This window comes from Talaromyces proteolyticus, assembly GCF_021365285.1.
Source record: "Talaromyces proteolyticus strain PMI_201 chromosome Unknown BGW36scaffold_10, whole genome shotgun sequence".
Taxonomy (NCBI): domain Eukaryota; kingdom Fungi; phylum Ascomycota; class Eurotiomycetes; order Eurotiales; family Trichocomaceae; genus Talaromyces; species Talaromyces proteolyticus.
In genome coordinates, this window is record NW_025764286.1 from 607341 (window position 1) to 622972 (window position 15632).

Below are 15632 nucleotides of genomic sequence, written 5' to 3' on the forward strand. Positions count from 1 at the left end.
CCATGCCCGGCCACTGTGTCGTGCTACAGACTTGCAAAGCGGATATGCATGATGAACTGGCAGCATGCATCACATATCACATTCCATCCAGCACACCAATAGCAACACCGAACAACACCTAACGAGGTTGGTCAACGGCCACGTATCACACAGCCGCTGCCCGTATCACAGGCTGATTAATCCTTAATTTATCACAGCTACGCGTCAGTGTCTTCTACTGGTCTAGTACTAATTACTATTAGCTTCTAGTAGCACTAAGCAGTGGTGAGTGGAGCAGAGCGGAGACATGTGATTGGTCCGTCGCAAAAGAGGAAAATCAAAACAAACAAGAAAACGGCGAACGGCGGCGGCCACCCGCGGCAGCCGTTTGGTCGTGTTCCCTGTCTATTTCGTTTTTGTTTTCTATTTTTATATCAATAATGAATCATTAAACCTGGAATATGGAAAATTGGAGGGATCAATTGTAATTCGGTTTGAGCAATGCGAGTTGGAAGGCCGTAGTGATACTGGAAATAAAATAACAGCCAATCAGGCCGTTATTGGGCGTGGGAATTATTATTAGAGCCTGAGGCGGGTGCAGTCACGAGGCAGCTCTCCACTACGACTTAGTAAGTTAGTAGTTAGTACTGAGTCCTAGCAGGCATACGCAAATTTTAAAGTCCTAATACAAACGTGTCTCTCCATCCTCTTCAGGCTCTCCTGCATTCTTCTCAATCCCGCTGCTCTGGCCCAACATTCTCCGTTATTACCTCGTTGATTTGCTATCCCCATCGAAAGCACATTCCACAAATACAATCTAGCCAGTCCGCTTACACTGCTCCCAGCGGGCCTGATCAGTGGGTTGACAAGACCACATTCTGGTCCCGCAACCACCACACGACCTTATCTCCTACTCGCATCCACGTCCGTTCAGCGAATAGTGCATGATCTACTGCTCACGCTCCCTATACGCCTTCCCAACACACCGATAAGCTATAACAAGCACTGACGGGCCAAGCCCCAGTGCCGCTCATGCCGCTGTGAACATGACGCCAACACCATTCATCCTTTGCGCTCAGAAACTGCACGTCTGTCAGACCCGTTAAGCTCGGCGACAGAGAGAGGAGAACGGTCGTTAGGTGGATTGGAGAAGAAGCCCCTCGATATAAATTCCCAAACATCACAATGGACGGGTCTCCGCCTCCCCCTCCACCACCACATGGCGCCAACCCAAACACAACGGAGGGGACCCCGAAATATCGCAGATCAACTGATCTGCCCGACGGACCCTACGACATCTTTGTAGTTCCCCCACATTCTGCTGGCGCTGGTTTTATTTACCTGCCATCGCTACAATGTCATCGCAACAGCTTCATTGCCGGGTCGCTCTCGACTCTGTTCGTGGTTGCGGTGTGGATTACCATCCAGCCCACGGTAAAAACCTGGATGGTAACGACCACCGCGACCGGCGGTATGGGGGTCGTCATAATCATTCTGGCGGTGGGCTTCGGCGGCTGGTACTTTGGGACAATGCAAGGTGACGGAGGGCCGAATGGCAGCACAGGAGGCAGACCTCGGCGGCCAGGCAGTGGATTTGGATCTGGATATCAATACAACGCACATCAGAATCAAAATGGGACCTTCCCAGGTGGAGGGCCGGCGCCGGGTTCTCAGTATAGTGCTGGCGGCCATTTCAACACCGGCGGCCCATCACCGCAGTCTCCACCACATAATCAACACAACGCTCATACCAATACTGGCCCAAAGGAGGATAGTAACAAGGCCAATGCAGAGTGGGAGAGGGCCCGGGAGGAGACGAAACGTAAGGAGGAGATACGACGCAAGATGGAAGAGTACAAGAGGAAGCGGGAGGAGGAGGAAGCCAAAAAGAAACTCCAAAAAGAGCGAGAAGCCTTGGAGAAGGAGCTCCGAGAACGTAGGGAACAGCTGGAAAAGGAGGCTGCCGCTGCCAAAGCCGCCGCAGAAAAGGAAGTGCGCGAAAGAGCCGAGCGAGAGGCGGCGGAGCGAGAAGAAAAGGCCAAGAAGGAGGCGGCGGAGAAAGAGGCAGCGGCCAAGGAAGCTGCAAAGAAAGAAGCTGCTGCACGGTTTGCTGCCGCTAAAGATGCCGCAGCCAAAAGGTTCGCAGCGGCCAAGGAGGCTGCTGCTACAAAGGCCAAGGGTGCGCAGGGCCCGGCATCAGCGCCTTCAGCTGCACCACCGCGCACGCCATCACCGCAGAAACCACCAAAACCCACGGCCAAGACGGCCACAGACGACGATGCCTACTCCTTTCGTCCATATGACAGGCCCCGGCGGCCGTATGGGACATCGGCTCCCTCAGTCTACTCGGAGTCTTCGTATGCTCCGTCTCATTCGACTGCTCGTACTACGCCTCCTCCGTCACAGCGAGGCCCATATACAACTAAAGATCCCGACAAGGTTATCATTCGCGGCGTGTATGCTTTCAACAATGCTTTTATGAAGACGCCTCTCGCCCAACTGATATCCGGTCAAGTTCCTGTTACCGATGGCCTGGTCTTGCGGATCACCACTGAAGGATGGTTCATTGACGACGATGTGCGAGGTGTGGCCCAGAGAGAATGGGACGTGAAAGCATGGACCATCAAGCTCATTGAGGTACGGTCACTATCCCCTTTCAAACACTCTAATGTACTAACCAGGTGCTATACAGAGCGTGGAAATACAAAGTCTCCACGTCGTCCGTGCCAGCCTGCGTGACCAGGAGGGCAAAAAATACGTCTTCGTACTCGATAAAACCGAGGCATGGAAGGTGACGCACGGCCTCCAGCGCTTAAAACGAGGATCTCAAGTACGATCCTTGAATACGGTGAGCTTGCCAGTCAGCGAAGGCAGGTCCCTGCTCGGCAATCTTGGTTATATATGATTTTTTTATCTCCTTCTTTCATGCCACATGTTGCTTAGCCACGGCTTATCATCTACATGTACAGCCTGTTGTTCATTTCCCTGCGTCTCTCCATTCATCATTGACAGCGGAGTTTCTTTACGCTTGCATACCGAGGGCGTTTTCCTGTATAAACTATGTCATGGCCTTGTTGATGATTCCCACAATTCGTCGATCATAGCAGCTCGATTGTAGATACAGCTATTTACCAATACCCACGCAGTACACCATATACCCATATACCTATATACAATAATTATCCATCCATTTTTCGATAAGGACGACGATTGCGCCAACCAAAAAAAGGTGCTGCCTAGCCCCGGCTTACATCGCGCCATCAAGCTAACTATAACTAACAAATAATACGATATCAATAATATATACTGTTAAAACGTCCACAAAATCGCTGCCTAATCAGACAATGAACTTGCTTACTACATGACGTAGTCAATTTTAAACTCCGCGTACTCCCGCCTGCCTGTCTCACCTTCATCGTTCCCATCCCATCATTCCCTCCATCACCAACAACATTTGAACTGTAAATAACAAGTCCTCCATCATGGCAAACAAAGAGCAATCCGTGCCTCTCCTAAGCAACACGGATGACCACGCATCCATCGACTCGGATTCGGCAACACTCATCTACACCCCTTCTATATCCGATGACCTGGAGGCTCTGCCAGAGTACAACGATGATCCACACCAACCACCTTCTGCCACCGACCCCATCAAAAAAGACTATTTACCAAAGGACTCCCCGAATGTCTATGTTTTCGATATCGACAGAAGCCATGAATCCGACAAGTGTAGTAGACGTCGCTGCTTCGGTCGCTCGCGACGCTGTCACGCTGCAGAGCCTCAAACCCGGAAGCAGCGGATACGACGACGGGTGTTTATATTCTTGAAAATCACTTTTCTGCTCGGTCTCATCTCGTTTTTTGTCGCGAGGAAATGTATGCATTCGAAATGGGTGAGTTACCAACCCCACACCACGCATCAAATGTCGATTAGGTTCCGTGACTAACTGACTAAATGTATAGGCACAAAACCATCCTTCTGTAATGTTTGAATGCCCCATTAATGAACATAATGAACACTATACCCCCGAGTCCACCAACCGCGAAATCATCCGCGAAACAGGCTCAAGGTCAATCTGGGGTAGATATCCGTTGTACGATCTGCTCGAACTTCGCACGACTAGCGGCAGCATCGCCATCAACGTTGACCCGCAACCGGCTGACCCAGAGAACCCCAACAAACCAGCCCGTCTTGTCCTTGAGACGGAGTCGGGGACCGTCGCCGTACGGTTCTCACATCCGCATCTCGATCGATTCCTCGCTCGTGATGCTGAAGACGCGGGTTTGACTATCGGCGACTACCTTGACCAGGCACGAAACTGTGCAGAAGCACAGAAGCGGCGAAATGGCGGTTATTACGAGCACGAAAACCCCGCCGTTGAAGCAGCCCAATACAGGCCATATGAGATTGAGATCCATACAAAGACGGGCACGGTGTCGGCTCAGTTGATTTTCTCCTCATCCGCGGTTATCGAGAGTGAAAGTGGGACGATTTCGGCCACTCTCCTACCGATTGTTTCGTCTGAGGGTGTCAGTGATCCGACTCTTGTGACGCGCACAGGCAGTGGGTCGCAGAGTCTTGTGCTGGGTAACGCGTACGTCGTTGGAACATCGGAGGAGGGAGATGGGTACAGTATGATAACAGCCTCGGGCCATGCTTCGTCGTCGCATAGTAGTGATTCGGGGTCGATTTATGTTAAATACCCAGGATCCTGGGCGGGAACAGTCGAGGCTGAAGCGCATGGGGGTACGATTTGTTTAGATGGCGAGGGGCTGGAGGTGAGTAAGGATGGACAGGGGCATGCTTCAGGTGTCAGGTATCCCGATGAAGACGACGAGAAGCCTGAGTGGTGGGGGAGTCGTGGCGATATGGATGTTTCGCTGGAGGCGAGAGGGTCCGGGTCCATCAATTTCTTCGTGAGCCATACGCATTCTGCGTGAGAGCTCACAATGATGGATGATTGTCCTCATATCCACATACTTGAGGACGCACCTAAGGATATGTTCGAGCATCGTACAATCGTTTGTTTTTTTAATTCTGAAACGAAGCGCAATATCGAAAGGCTATGTTTCTAGTTGTCTTCAGAAATTTATCAATAATACGTGTCAACCTGTATCTGCAATTTTAACTATACTTAAAAGACTAACTATACTAAATGACTGCTTTTCATTTGCATCTACACCAATTTGTGTCAGATTAATTTAGGATTCTCGGGGATTCGCATAAAGATTATGCAAAAAGATTCAAATATTATTAGGATCGATATGGGGAGGGCTCCTATATCTAATCTACTTTTGTAGTGCTATATTCAAGATGCGGATCTAATTTGTCTGCTTTAGTGGTATAATACCCCTAATCTGCCAAAAAACAAAAGCAAAAAAACAAGTATTATATTAACACAGCCAGACTATTATTAATAAACATAATAAATAAGTATCGTTTCAATACTAACATCTTTCCTCACGTTAGATTTCGAGAAAATTATCAAATGAAGATATTCTCCATATTTGGCCTTAGAACATATCAGTCTCTAAGGTGAATGATACTGCGCCCAAATAAGATAGACATCCGGTGTTTTAATACGAAAAAAATAAGAATAAAAATAAAAAGTGACATTACATACAAAAACAACAATACACCAACCCAGTCCTATCTATTCGTAAAGATTAATAACCTAATAAGACATGAACATTTTCCAGAAGCTGAAAATAATACCTTATCTTAAATGCCATTGGCAATATCTACTTCCTATTAGGGTGTGTCCTCCCCTTCATACAGGTGGTTTTCAAATGATATAAAAGGTCGATCTGTATTTTGAATAGTCCACTGGAGGTTGGCTAACCACACCTAATCTTGACACCGAGTGACGAAAATGCTGTGAGACACACAGGCTTACATTGGCGCGCTTGACGACGTTGCCAACCTTGAGCTTATCGAAGAATCCATCCATGTTCTTCTCCAACCTCTCCTTATATTGCGGAACAGGCTTGTGAATATCTCGGAGCTTGAGGTTCAACTTTTTCGACGTGTTGAAACCATTCAGAAAGCAAGTAACAAAGCCTTTGGGAGCATGGCCGTCACCATCCTCCGATGGCATTAAGAAAAGCAAATCATCCTCAACTAGACCGCCTATGTCTTGAAGCATATCAATGGGTCATCCTTTCGGAACAAGGGGATATTGGTCATCTGTCACCAGACTGTGCAAAAATGTAGGCTTTCCTTCAGCGGGCCGGCGCGGCTGGAACATCCGAGGACACCGTGTAGGTAGATAAGCTCCCACAAGCCAGATGTAAAACTCATCCACTGCCGGCTTGACACTGTCCTCGGCAGCGAGAACTGTCTCAGGATACTCTGCCATGATCTTCTTGTGGAGCGTGATATGGTCCAGATTGTTCTCATGGATTTCAATGAACCTCTGAGAGTCGCATTTTGGATACCTGAGAGAGAACCCAAGTCAGTAAGGCCTTTTTATCTTGAAGCCTTTACATATTATACTCATCATCAAATAAAATTTGGGTTTGAAAGGCCGAATCTTGACGGGTGCCTCGCCCTCCTAGTCGAAGTCTGGAAGCGATTCGACTGGAGGGTAGCAGGTGGCTCGCTGGCATCTCAAGTATCACGCGTAGTGGGATATGTCGATTTGATGTTCATTCGAAAATACGTGATGAGGAAGAGAAAACTGAAAATGAAACCGAGGCATAAAAGTGTAGATCTAGGCCATAGGGTTAGCGTGGTCTAGCTCAACATTGTGATAGCTGACGGACATGCTTAGTTGATGAATACACGAAGAATCCACCAAGTAGATATAGCCGTTTGGAGATCTGAGTAACGTGAGATAGTCGGGGGTATATTTAGCTCAGTATTGCAATGCCTAATGCCATGATTATACACCTCTGCGGCAGGTCCCCGTGTTATCCCAACGCCCTATAGTCGGGACTCACGGTGCATGCTGACCTATCCACCCAACAGCAATCATATTCACTTATACAAATGCTCATCCAACCTACTTAGTCTGAATTAAAGCTTATCGTGACCGGAAAGCAGTTCAGTCTAAAAATGTCAGGAGCTTTTAGTCAGAGTAGATAATGCGGCATGTTATGAGTTGTAGTATTTTCGGTTATCAGTGAGGCTTCCCAGCATCATTGTTGGAGATGCGATATGACTAGTCGATCGAACCAGTGCTAGACCGCATCCGTGCAATAAAATGAGAAATTAAAGAGCATACAGTTACAATGAAATACAAATAAAAGAGACTGGGTTGAGGTGTTGTTGAAGTGGATGTCATGAAATATTCTATGTCTAGTAGCTAGTAGCACATAGCTTTTATATTCTATCGCGATTGAATTACCGGCTTTCAAGATCCACTCAATCCTCCCTTTAAGTAAAGATCAACTATCAGAATATGTTTGGGGCGAGGAACGCGTTGGTGCATTTGACCCTTTTGGCACCTGCTCGGGGCAGGCAGAGTGGGAATTAGGGCTTTAGGCCCCTAAAGACGACCTAGTGTCCATTAAAACGAGGCCTTCATAGCTTAAAGCTAGGTAAGGTCATAAAACATGACTAAATATGTCAAATGTGGATCAGATAAAGGAGTCAGCTCTCGCGTATATTATATAAATAAAATTGAAGTAGTAAATGTTAACAATCTCTGCCAAATGTGACGAATGCAACACTAACAGCTGGTGATCTGCAGGAACCAACACTACCAACCCACATTGACCGTCCTCCCGGGACTCCCTATTGGAGAATCAATATCGAACACCGTTGGTCAGGAATTGTAGCCGCAAGATAATGACAACACATGCAGCGTTGCAGTTCTTTCGGTCATTGATGTAACACCGATCAATTTGTGCCCTGAGGCTACTGATATCTTAAAGGGACATGGAACTCGATGTTCACCCGCCGTTAAAAAGTCTCGCGTCAATTGTTCGTTCACCCCTACCACCTTTATAGCACAAGTGAGACTAGAAAGATGAAGCTCAGTCTCAATATCTCAGCCCTCTTCCTCTCGGCCCTCCTACAGAGCGCCTCAGCGTCATCCGCCCACAACCACACCAAACCGCTCCCCTCCAGCTACTATCACGACAAAATCAAAGGGGCAGTCGCCCCTTACAACTTATGCGACGACTGCGGCTGCCCCGACGATGACTACTATGTGAACGGCAACTGCGGTCTGTTCGCAGGCGACTCCGACTACGGCGGTCTGCCAGGCATATGGGCGGCTTCGGTGCCGGCAGCATGGGCCCAGGAATTCGGCCCCATAGGGAGGGACAATCCGCTTTGTGGAGCAGTAATGCACATGACCGCGCCGAATGGGCAGACAGTGAAGATTGCTATCGCGAATGCGGGGGATGCGTTCATTGATAAAAGGGATGCTGATAAAAGCCCGGGGGATTATGGATATTGGACGGTCTGTTTTGGTTTGATTGAGCAGTTTGGCGGTTCTGTAGATACTTCTGCAATCAACGTTACATGGACGCTCATTGCGAATGAGACTGTTGGTAATAAGACGTTGTCCTGAGCGATCATATGCTGTTATTTCAGTGCTGAGATAGAGAAACAAGGTGTTGAGTGGCTTTAAACAATTCTCGAGATCAATACATCCTGTTTCGTGCTTATCTTATCGATCCTTAAACGTATACAACAAATACGACAAAGTTTGAATATAGCATTAAGACTTTCTGCAGCATTTACACCAATTTATGTCAGGTGATGTTTAGGCTTCTTGGGGGGCCATCCGTAAGTAATTCAAAAAGTTAAAATAAAGTATTGTTGATATGTAAGGCATCAGTACATAAAACCACACCATAGGACTCGACAACTTGGATTGACTCTCGATCTTGCCATTTTCTAATATAGCTAATTGTAAACACTCCATGAGCAGTGAAAGAAAATGATAAAACCCTTCTTGACATCTTTCACTTGCTCATGGCTGATATTGTAGTTGATTGGTTGAAGTAATGTTGAACCACGTGACTTTGATGAAGAAAGCGCTGAACTTTGAAGGATGACAAAACTTCCCCTTCCTCTTACTTCTGAATTCTGACTAGATAGTAGCTCCCTATAAAATACGGTTGGTTATGGTAAGTATTTGCATTTTACAATCCATATACACAGTCAATTGTGTTGACGATCGACAGCCTTTCTCATTGCAATCATCGCCTGACAGCCCGCGACGGAGAACCCGGGTAGCATGCAAGCCATGCAGACAAAACAAGAATCGCTGTGGAATGCAGTCACCACCCTGTGCTCGATGTCTGAGGTTGAATATACCATGTACAGTAGAGCCATGCTACCGACGTGTCAACCGAAGAGATCGCGTGCAGCAGCTAGAAGCCCAAGTCCAAGAGCTGAAGGATATCTTGAATCGAGAGAAACCAGAAACCGCAGCTAATTCGACGCACTCAGTGGACACCGCGAGTTTCCATCATTCTGATGTGCGCTCTACGGATCTTAATGCTATGGATGAGTCGATCATCGTTAGCCGCGCTGAACCACCAGCTGAACAGGAGATTCCAAGCGAGGAGCATCAGAAGCCTGAGAGCACGGATTACACGCTTGGTTCTGTCAGACTTAGTGTAATGCAGGTTGAACAGTTGGTACATATGTAAGTCGCATCCTTCTTGACACGCAAGTTATTATTATAGAGGCCTGGCAACAGCTGAGTGCGATATCATATAATCAGTTTTTTTGAAAAGTACCATCCAATGCTACCCTTTCTGGAGGAGTCTCGAACGCCTGCGGAGTACTACAGAGCATCAAGACTTCTATTTTGGTCTATAATTGCGGTGTCCGCAAGAAATTTCTCGACAGATCCTTCTCTGTTGATGAAACTTACTCCCGCACTAAGCGAGCTCTTATGGAAGACAATCACTTCGAACCCCATCTCTCTCGCTCAAGTCCAGGCGTTGATCCTCAACTCCTGTTGGCCGCTGCCAAATTTTCGCTTCTGGAGTGATAAATCTCCCGTCTACGCCAATCTTGCTCTAATCTATGCCACCCATTTGGGATTGCATATGCCAGGACATGAGCAAGAATATTCCCAAAAAAAGGTTCCTTCAACAAATATTCATATAGTGGAGCGATCTAATGCCTGGATAGCCTGTAGAATAGTGGCTCAGAGGTAACTTCAGTTTTCTACTTTTCGTCCAATTTCCGGGGTCTAGCTAACTGTCAAAGTGTCACGATAAATTTAGGTCTTCCACCGCTCGCGCCTCTCGGGTACAACTTCTCTCAGGCACATGAAGAGGACATGACCTTGAATATTCCTCTACATTTAAAACACAACTTCCTGATTCAGAATTCCAGCTTTAGGGCAACTCAAGTACTATTTAGCCTAAGAGAGTCGTCTTCAACATATACGCCTACGGACACCTACGCGGAACTAGAGTCGATAGAAAACGACTTCTATTTATTACATCAAAGTCTTGAGAAGGAACTATCTTTCATTAACTCCGTTCGTCTCTCAGGAGCAATATTACTGTTCCAATGTCTGTACTTCGTGCAAGACAAGTCGCAGCGGAGGAAGCAGAGAAAAGAAGGCATTCTCCGTGCTTACGAGACGGCGACCAAGTTGATCACGACAGCTATTTCGCATGACTCGGCACACGAAGAGTTGTTGTACTCTCCAGTAATTGTTGGGCGTTTGATTTTCGTCGCTGCTCTGGTCATTTTTCGTGTTCTTCATTCTATCTATGCTACTGCCACCACGATATCAGGTCAACAACCAGATCGCAACGCAGGTCAAATATTATATAACTCCGCCTGTTTTGCTATCCGCCGTTGCTCAGTTCAAAGCAATGGCAGAGATTTTTCAATGCGCATGGCGGATCTACTAAAGGCTTTATGGCGTGGGGGTGAGAATGACGCCGAGCTCTGTAGCCAAGAACCAACTGTCAAAGTGCAGAGCCGCTTGGGTGCGGGTATAGTATTCGACTGTTTACAAATTTGGCGTGGGTATGGAAACCCCTCTAAAGATCCCTCTCGAGAGTGCAGTCGTGGAAACAGTAATACTCGAAACGGACCGCAGCAGCAGCAAAATTCGCTCGGCCAGACTTCCAGCTATCAGCCTCAGTCATTTGCGACGTTGCAGCAGGGGTCGGTAGGGTCGGAATGGGTGAATGACTCAAGCCTACCCATAGACCTATTTGATGGTGTTATGAGTGGTGGATGGGAAGAAATGCTAAACCCAGATTGGAATTTCCTGGACGAATTTCATCAAAATACGCAGGACTGGGAACTTTAAACATTCATACGATATTACTACTCCTTTTAAAATATACATTCATCATATTGACATCTGGAGAGCTCCTGACACTAGGGCCGGGCCTCATTGATTTTTCATGAGGCATGGCTGATCGCTGCCTGACGATCAAATTCCATCAGCTCCTTCATCCCACAAACATTAAACAGCTCGTGGGGAGTTATTTCAGACCCATAGCTCTCAGTATCTCCATCTTCCTTTAGCTTCTTCAACGCTCTAGAGACGCCAATATAAGCAGGAATCAAGCAAACGCCAGCATATATCATGATCTTGATGCCAATATCCTTTGCCTCCTGAACAGTGAAATGCGGCGACTTCGAACCCTGCACCATACCATACATAACCGGCGTTCCCGCCTCTTTGAATGCGTTGCACACCTGTATAGCTTGCTCTCGAGTCTGTATAGCTTCCATAAAAGCAACATCCGCACCTATAGCCACAGCCTCCTTGAGTCGGACTAGAGCCTCATCAAAGCCGAGCGACTGTAGTGCATCAGTTCGCGCAATGATCACAATATCTGACCCTAGTTGCCGACGCATATTCACCGCAGCTCTGATCCGCGAATAATATTCGTCTCTCGATACGATCTGTTTTCCTGCAAGATGTCCGCATCGTTTATTCACTACCTGATCCTCCAAATGAAACCCTGCGACACCAGCCGAAATATATCTAGCCACTGTTCGTCCAACATTGACTGAAGCACCGTAACCTGTGTCGGCGTCGGCAATCACGGGCACGGATGGGTCGAGATTGGCAATCATTTCGGCGTTTTCTTTCATTTCGGACTGAGTTGCGAGACCCAGGTCTGCCATGCCTAGTCGTGACATGCTTGTTCCGGCACCAGTCATGTATAAGGTGTCGAATTTGGCGGCAAGGGCCATGCGCGCTGTCAAGCCATCGTAGACACCTGGCCCGACGATGATCTTGTCCGGGTCGGCAAGAAACTGGCGGAGCTTTTGAGTGCTTGGCGACATGGTCAAGTTTACAATACTTGTTTGATATCTTTGTATTACTTTCAGAATTGCAGGGGTTGGTGGAAAGATATGCCTTTTAAAAACAGTTGCCCTCGAGTGCTCGTTTTGCTTCGGCTGGCTACTTTGCCGATTCCGAAGACTCTCTCCACCCTAGCTACCATTTCTCTCATTGAATGGCCCGACTCGTAGGCTTCAAGTGACGATCTCCAATGAGGCTGGAGTGCGGATGAAGACCGGCAAGTCGATGCCGTACCGGGCCGTTGCTGGGCCGCAACCGGGAGCAAACAACAGCAGCCAACCAGAACAGCAATGATGGTCAGCGATACAACCCGGAGATGGTGAATATCATGTTTAAATATGAGTACGGGGACGTTCAGACTTAAATCACGATCGATATCACCAGATCAATAACTCAAGAAGACGAAGTCATGGGAAACGACAAGATGCACACGCTTAGCCTCGACGTATCCCGCGAGGCTCTGTCACCATCGGAACGGAAATGCCTCTCGCTACTTGAAGATACTGGGCAATTGAAATTCCTCTTCCCTAGTATATTGAAGACTGAATCCAAGCATGCCAACTTAGTCGGCTTTGTGAGCTACGTAGCCGCGAACCTACGTACCCAAGGGGCAGGACAACCTGACAGCCTCGCAGACGCTTATGCCGAAGTCGTGCACCGGTGTACCTCACATCCGGATTTTGGAGGCTACGGTGTCGACCAGCATTCTACCAAGTTATCAGCCGAACAAGAAGACGAAATCATCTTTCTATGCTCAGCGTACCTTGAAGCTGTCAAATCTGCAGCCCGAGCCCGTTCCGGCCCTGCTGTGCAAAGCTTCCGCCCAAAAGCAAGACGAGGAATGACCATGACGGAGAAGATACTGGCCATGCATGATGTCTCGCGTAAGGGATTCGTGCGCCCTGGAGATATCATACAGGTCGATGTTGATTGGGTAATTGCGTCGGAATTAGCCTGGAAGGTTTGTCCCCATACTCACCTCATGAACTTGATATTTTCAGGTTTTAATGACGAAATTGACTAAAATTGAGTCACTAGGGAATGGAGGGAGTCTACGATGCCGTTGGGAAACCTGGCATATTCCGTAATGATCGCTTCTGGCTAGCAGGGGATCATCGAGTTGAACCGGAATTGTATCATGTTCCTCAAGTCAAGGCTCTGATGGATGCAAGTGAGCGGGCAAAGAAACAGTTTAAAATGACTGATTTCCAGGGCTTCAACGTATAGTGCCTTCACTCCACGGTCTGAGACATTTTGTATTGAAAAAAAATACTAATTTTTCCTCAGTACACAATCCTACACACCGAATTCGTCCGCGAAAGAGCCCAACCAGGCATGTTAGTTATTGGTGCTGATTCTCATACTTGCTCTGGTGGCTCAGTCAGTTGTCTCGCAGTAGGAATGGGAGCAACAGATGTTATAATGCCATTGGTGACAGGACAGACATGGTTCACCGTGCCAGAAACGGTTCATCTTCGGTTGATTAATGAGCCGCCATTCGGCGTGGGCGGTAAGGATACTATACTATATATCCTGAAGGTCTTCAAGCGAAACACTATTGCTGCTGATCGAGTCGTCGAGTTCTCGGGGCCAGGGTTGGCAGCATTATCGTGTGACGCTCGGTTTGCGATTGCTAACATGTGCACGGTTAGTTCTTAATCAGCGGGGGTGTACCCTCGCAATTTGCGGCTATCTAAGCATTGTTTTTTTTTTTTTCTTGAGAATAAATTGTTAACTTCTGCAAGTAGGAATTCGGTGCTGTCAGTGGGATTTTCGCTGCGGACGATCGCACGCTTGATTTCGTAAATCGAAGACGCATCAAAAAGCACAAGAATAATGCCATATACTTCCAACCGGACAAGGACGCGACATATGCACAAAGTTTCGAAATTGACCTCTCCCAAGTCGAGTCAGGCGTTGCCATCTACCCATCCCCTGACAATGTAGTCCCGGTGGGCCAGGTCGCAGGGACAGCCCTCGATGGCTGTTTCATTGGTGCTTGCACAACCGCAGAAGAGGATCTGATTATGGCTGGTATGGTCCTCGAAGCTGGGTTAAAGAAGGGCTTGAAGCCGGTCGAGCATGGCCGGCGGATTGTTGTGCCAGGCTCAAAACCAATCAGACACAAATTAGAAAGATTGGGGTTGATTGAAATATACAAGCAATGTGGCTTTAAGGTCGGTGTGCCTGGTTGTAGTATGTGTGTTGGCCAGGGCGTGGACCAGGCAGCGGCGGGCGAGAAGTGGCTGTCCTCACAGAATCGGAATTTTAAGAATAGAATGGGACCTGGTAAGTATTTTTTTTTCTTTCTGTCTTTCTGTCTTTCTTGTCACGGCAGTCGATGTCACAAATTAGTGTTCGAGACTAATACCAGGATAAAGGTTCCATTGCGAATTTGGCCTCTGCGGCAACAGTGGCTGCTTCTTCCTTCTCCATGCAGATGAGCAATCCGCGCGAGCTACTTGACATGATTGACAGAAATAAGCTTAAGGAGTATCTTGGATATGAGCCATCGGAGCAGATATCTCCGGTTTCTGGGAATTCCGAAACGGACACAAGTAAACTGCTGTTTTCAGAACCATACGGCACAGATGAGCATACTTCAAATACTACAGACAGAGCTATTCCTAATATCAAACCCGACACGAGTGATGACGTCGTATTTGCAGACGAGGGTTTATCGACAGCAATTCAAGGCAAAGTTCTTAAGCTTGGCGACTTTGTTGACACCGATGCAGTATGATTATTCCCTGTGTTTCGGTCATTATGAAAAGGGACACGCTGGCTAACTGTATACAGATAATTCCTTCCAAATTCCTTGCGTCGTCCAGAACAGATGAAGAGCTTGGTTCTCACTGCATGGAATTTTTCATGTCTGGATTTCGACAATTAGTCCGTGATGGACACGACGTGGTCGTCGCAGGCCGGGCTTTTGGCTGCGGGTCGTCGCGCGATGTAGCAGTCAATGCTTTACTCGGGGCGGGAGTCAAGTGTGTAATTGCGGAATCATTCTCATTTATCTATTCCAGAAATCAGCCGAACATTGGGCTCCTGGGAATCGTCATCAAGGATAAATCATTCTTCGAAACCGCCAGTCAAGGAGAGCAGATATCAATCGATCTGGCTACAAACACTGTAGCATGTGGTGGGCGCAATTGGGCCTTTCAGCTGAGCGAGATGGAGAAAAGGCTTATCAGCGTCGGCGGTATGACAGAAGCATTTCGAAAGTTTGGCAAACAGGTCTTCGATGTCATGTGTCAGCCTAGGAGACCTTCTTCCCATTCGGTTGTTGCTGATATAGAGAGTTTGAATGTCTAATAAGTCTGAGTGAGGTGTGTTGTGAAAACACCATGAAAAAATCACTATATAACCATATAACTGGTATAGATATACAGC

General features: G+C 47.5%; 7 protein-coding genes across 7 annotated transcripts; 5 read left to right on the forward strand and 2 right to left on the reverse strand.

The window, feature by feature from the left end:
* Window positions 1-1164: 1164 nt before the first annotated feature.
* On the forward strand, window positions 1165-2884 carry BGW36DRAFT_301671 (uncharacterized protein; the record flags this gene model as incomplete). Its single annotated transcript, XM_046211709.1, has 2 exons — window positions 1165-2616; window positions 2672-2884. 2 exons carry the CDS (start codon window positions 1165-1167, stop codon window positions 2882-2884), a joined length of 1665 nt encoding a protein of 554 aa, XP_046068670.1.
* A 577-nt stretch (window positions 2885-3461) lies between these two features.
* BGW36DRAFT_430544 (uncharacterized protein) lies at window positions 3462-4920 on the forward strand (the record flags this gene model as incomplete). The annotated part of the gene is made up of 2 exons (XM_046220856.1): window positions 3462-3872; window positions 3943-4920. The coding sequence occupies 2 exons, from the start codon at window positions 3462-3464 to the stop codon at window positions 4918-4920; spliced, it is 1389 nt and encodes a 462-aa protein (XP_046068671.1).
* An 811-nt stretch (window positions 4921-5731) lies between these two features.
* BGW36DRAFT_362349 (uncharacterized protein) lies at window positions 5732-6125 on the reverse strand (the record flags this gene model as incomplete). The annotated part of the gene is made up of 2 exons (XM_046214369.1): window positions 5732-5827; window positions 5877-6125. 2 exons carry the CDS (start codon window positions 6123-6125, stop codon window positions 5732-5734), a joined length of 345 nt encoding a protein of 114 aa, XP_046068672.1.
* A 1538-nt stretch (window positions 6126-7663) lies between these two features.
* BGW36DRAFT_385171 (uncharacterized protein) lies at window positions 7664-8587 on the forward strand. Its single transcript, XM_046216885.1, has one exon. The coding sequence runs from the start codon at window positions 7953-7955 to the stop codon at window positions 8499-8501; it is 549 nt and encodes a 182-aa protein (XP_046068673.1). The 5' UTR covers window positions 7664-7952; the 3' UTR covers window positions 8502-8587.
* Window positions 8588-9210: 623 nt separating this feature from the next.
* Window positions 9211-11225, forward strand: BGW36DRAFT_301684 (uncharacterized protein; the record flags this gene model as incomplete). The annotated part of the gene is made up of 3 exons (XM_046211712.1): window positions 9211-9587; window positions 9666-10103; window positions 10160-11225. The coding sequence occupies 3 exons, from the start codon at window positions 9211-9213 to the stop codon at window positions 11223-11225; spliced, it is 1881 nt and encodes a 626-aa protein (XP_046068674.1).
* Window positions 11226-11320: 95 nt separating this feature from the next.
* On the reverse strand, window positions 11321-12566 carry BGW36DRAFT_399592 (putative isocitrate lyase/malate synthase; the record flags this gene model as incomplete). The annotated part of the gene is made up of 2 exons (XM_046218537.1): window positions 11321-12245; window positions 12544-12566. 2 exons carry the CDS (start codon window positions 12564-12566, stop codon window positions 11321-11323), a joined length of 948 nt encoding a protein of 315 aa, XP_046068675.1.
* Window positions 12567-12645: 79 nt separating this feature from the next.
* BGW36DRAFT_430548 (mitochondrial putative aconitase) lies at window positions 12646-15554 on the forward strand (the record flags this gene model as incomplete). Its single annotated transcript, XM_046220857.1, has 6 exons — window positions 12646-13197; window positions 13275-13457; window positions 13524-13883; window positions 13985-14525; window positions 14618-14973; window positions 15036-15554. 6 exons carry the CDS (start codon window positions 12646-12648, stop codon window positions 15552-15554), a joined length of 2511 nt encoding a protein of 836 aa, XP_046068676.1.
* Window positions 15555-15632: the final 78 nt, after the last annotated feature.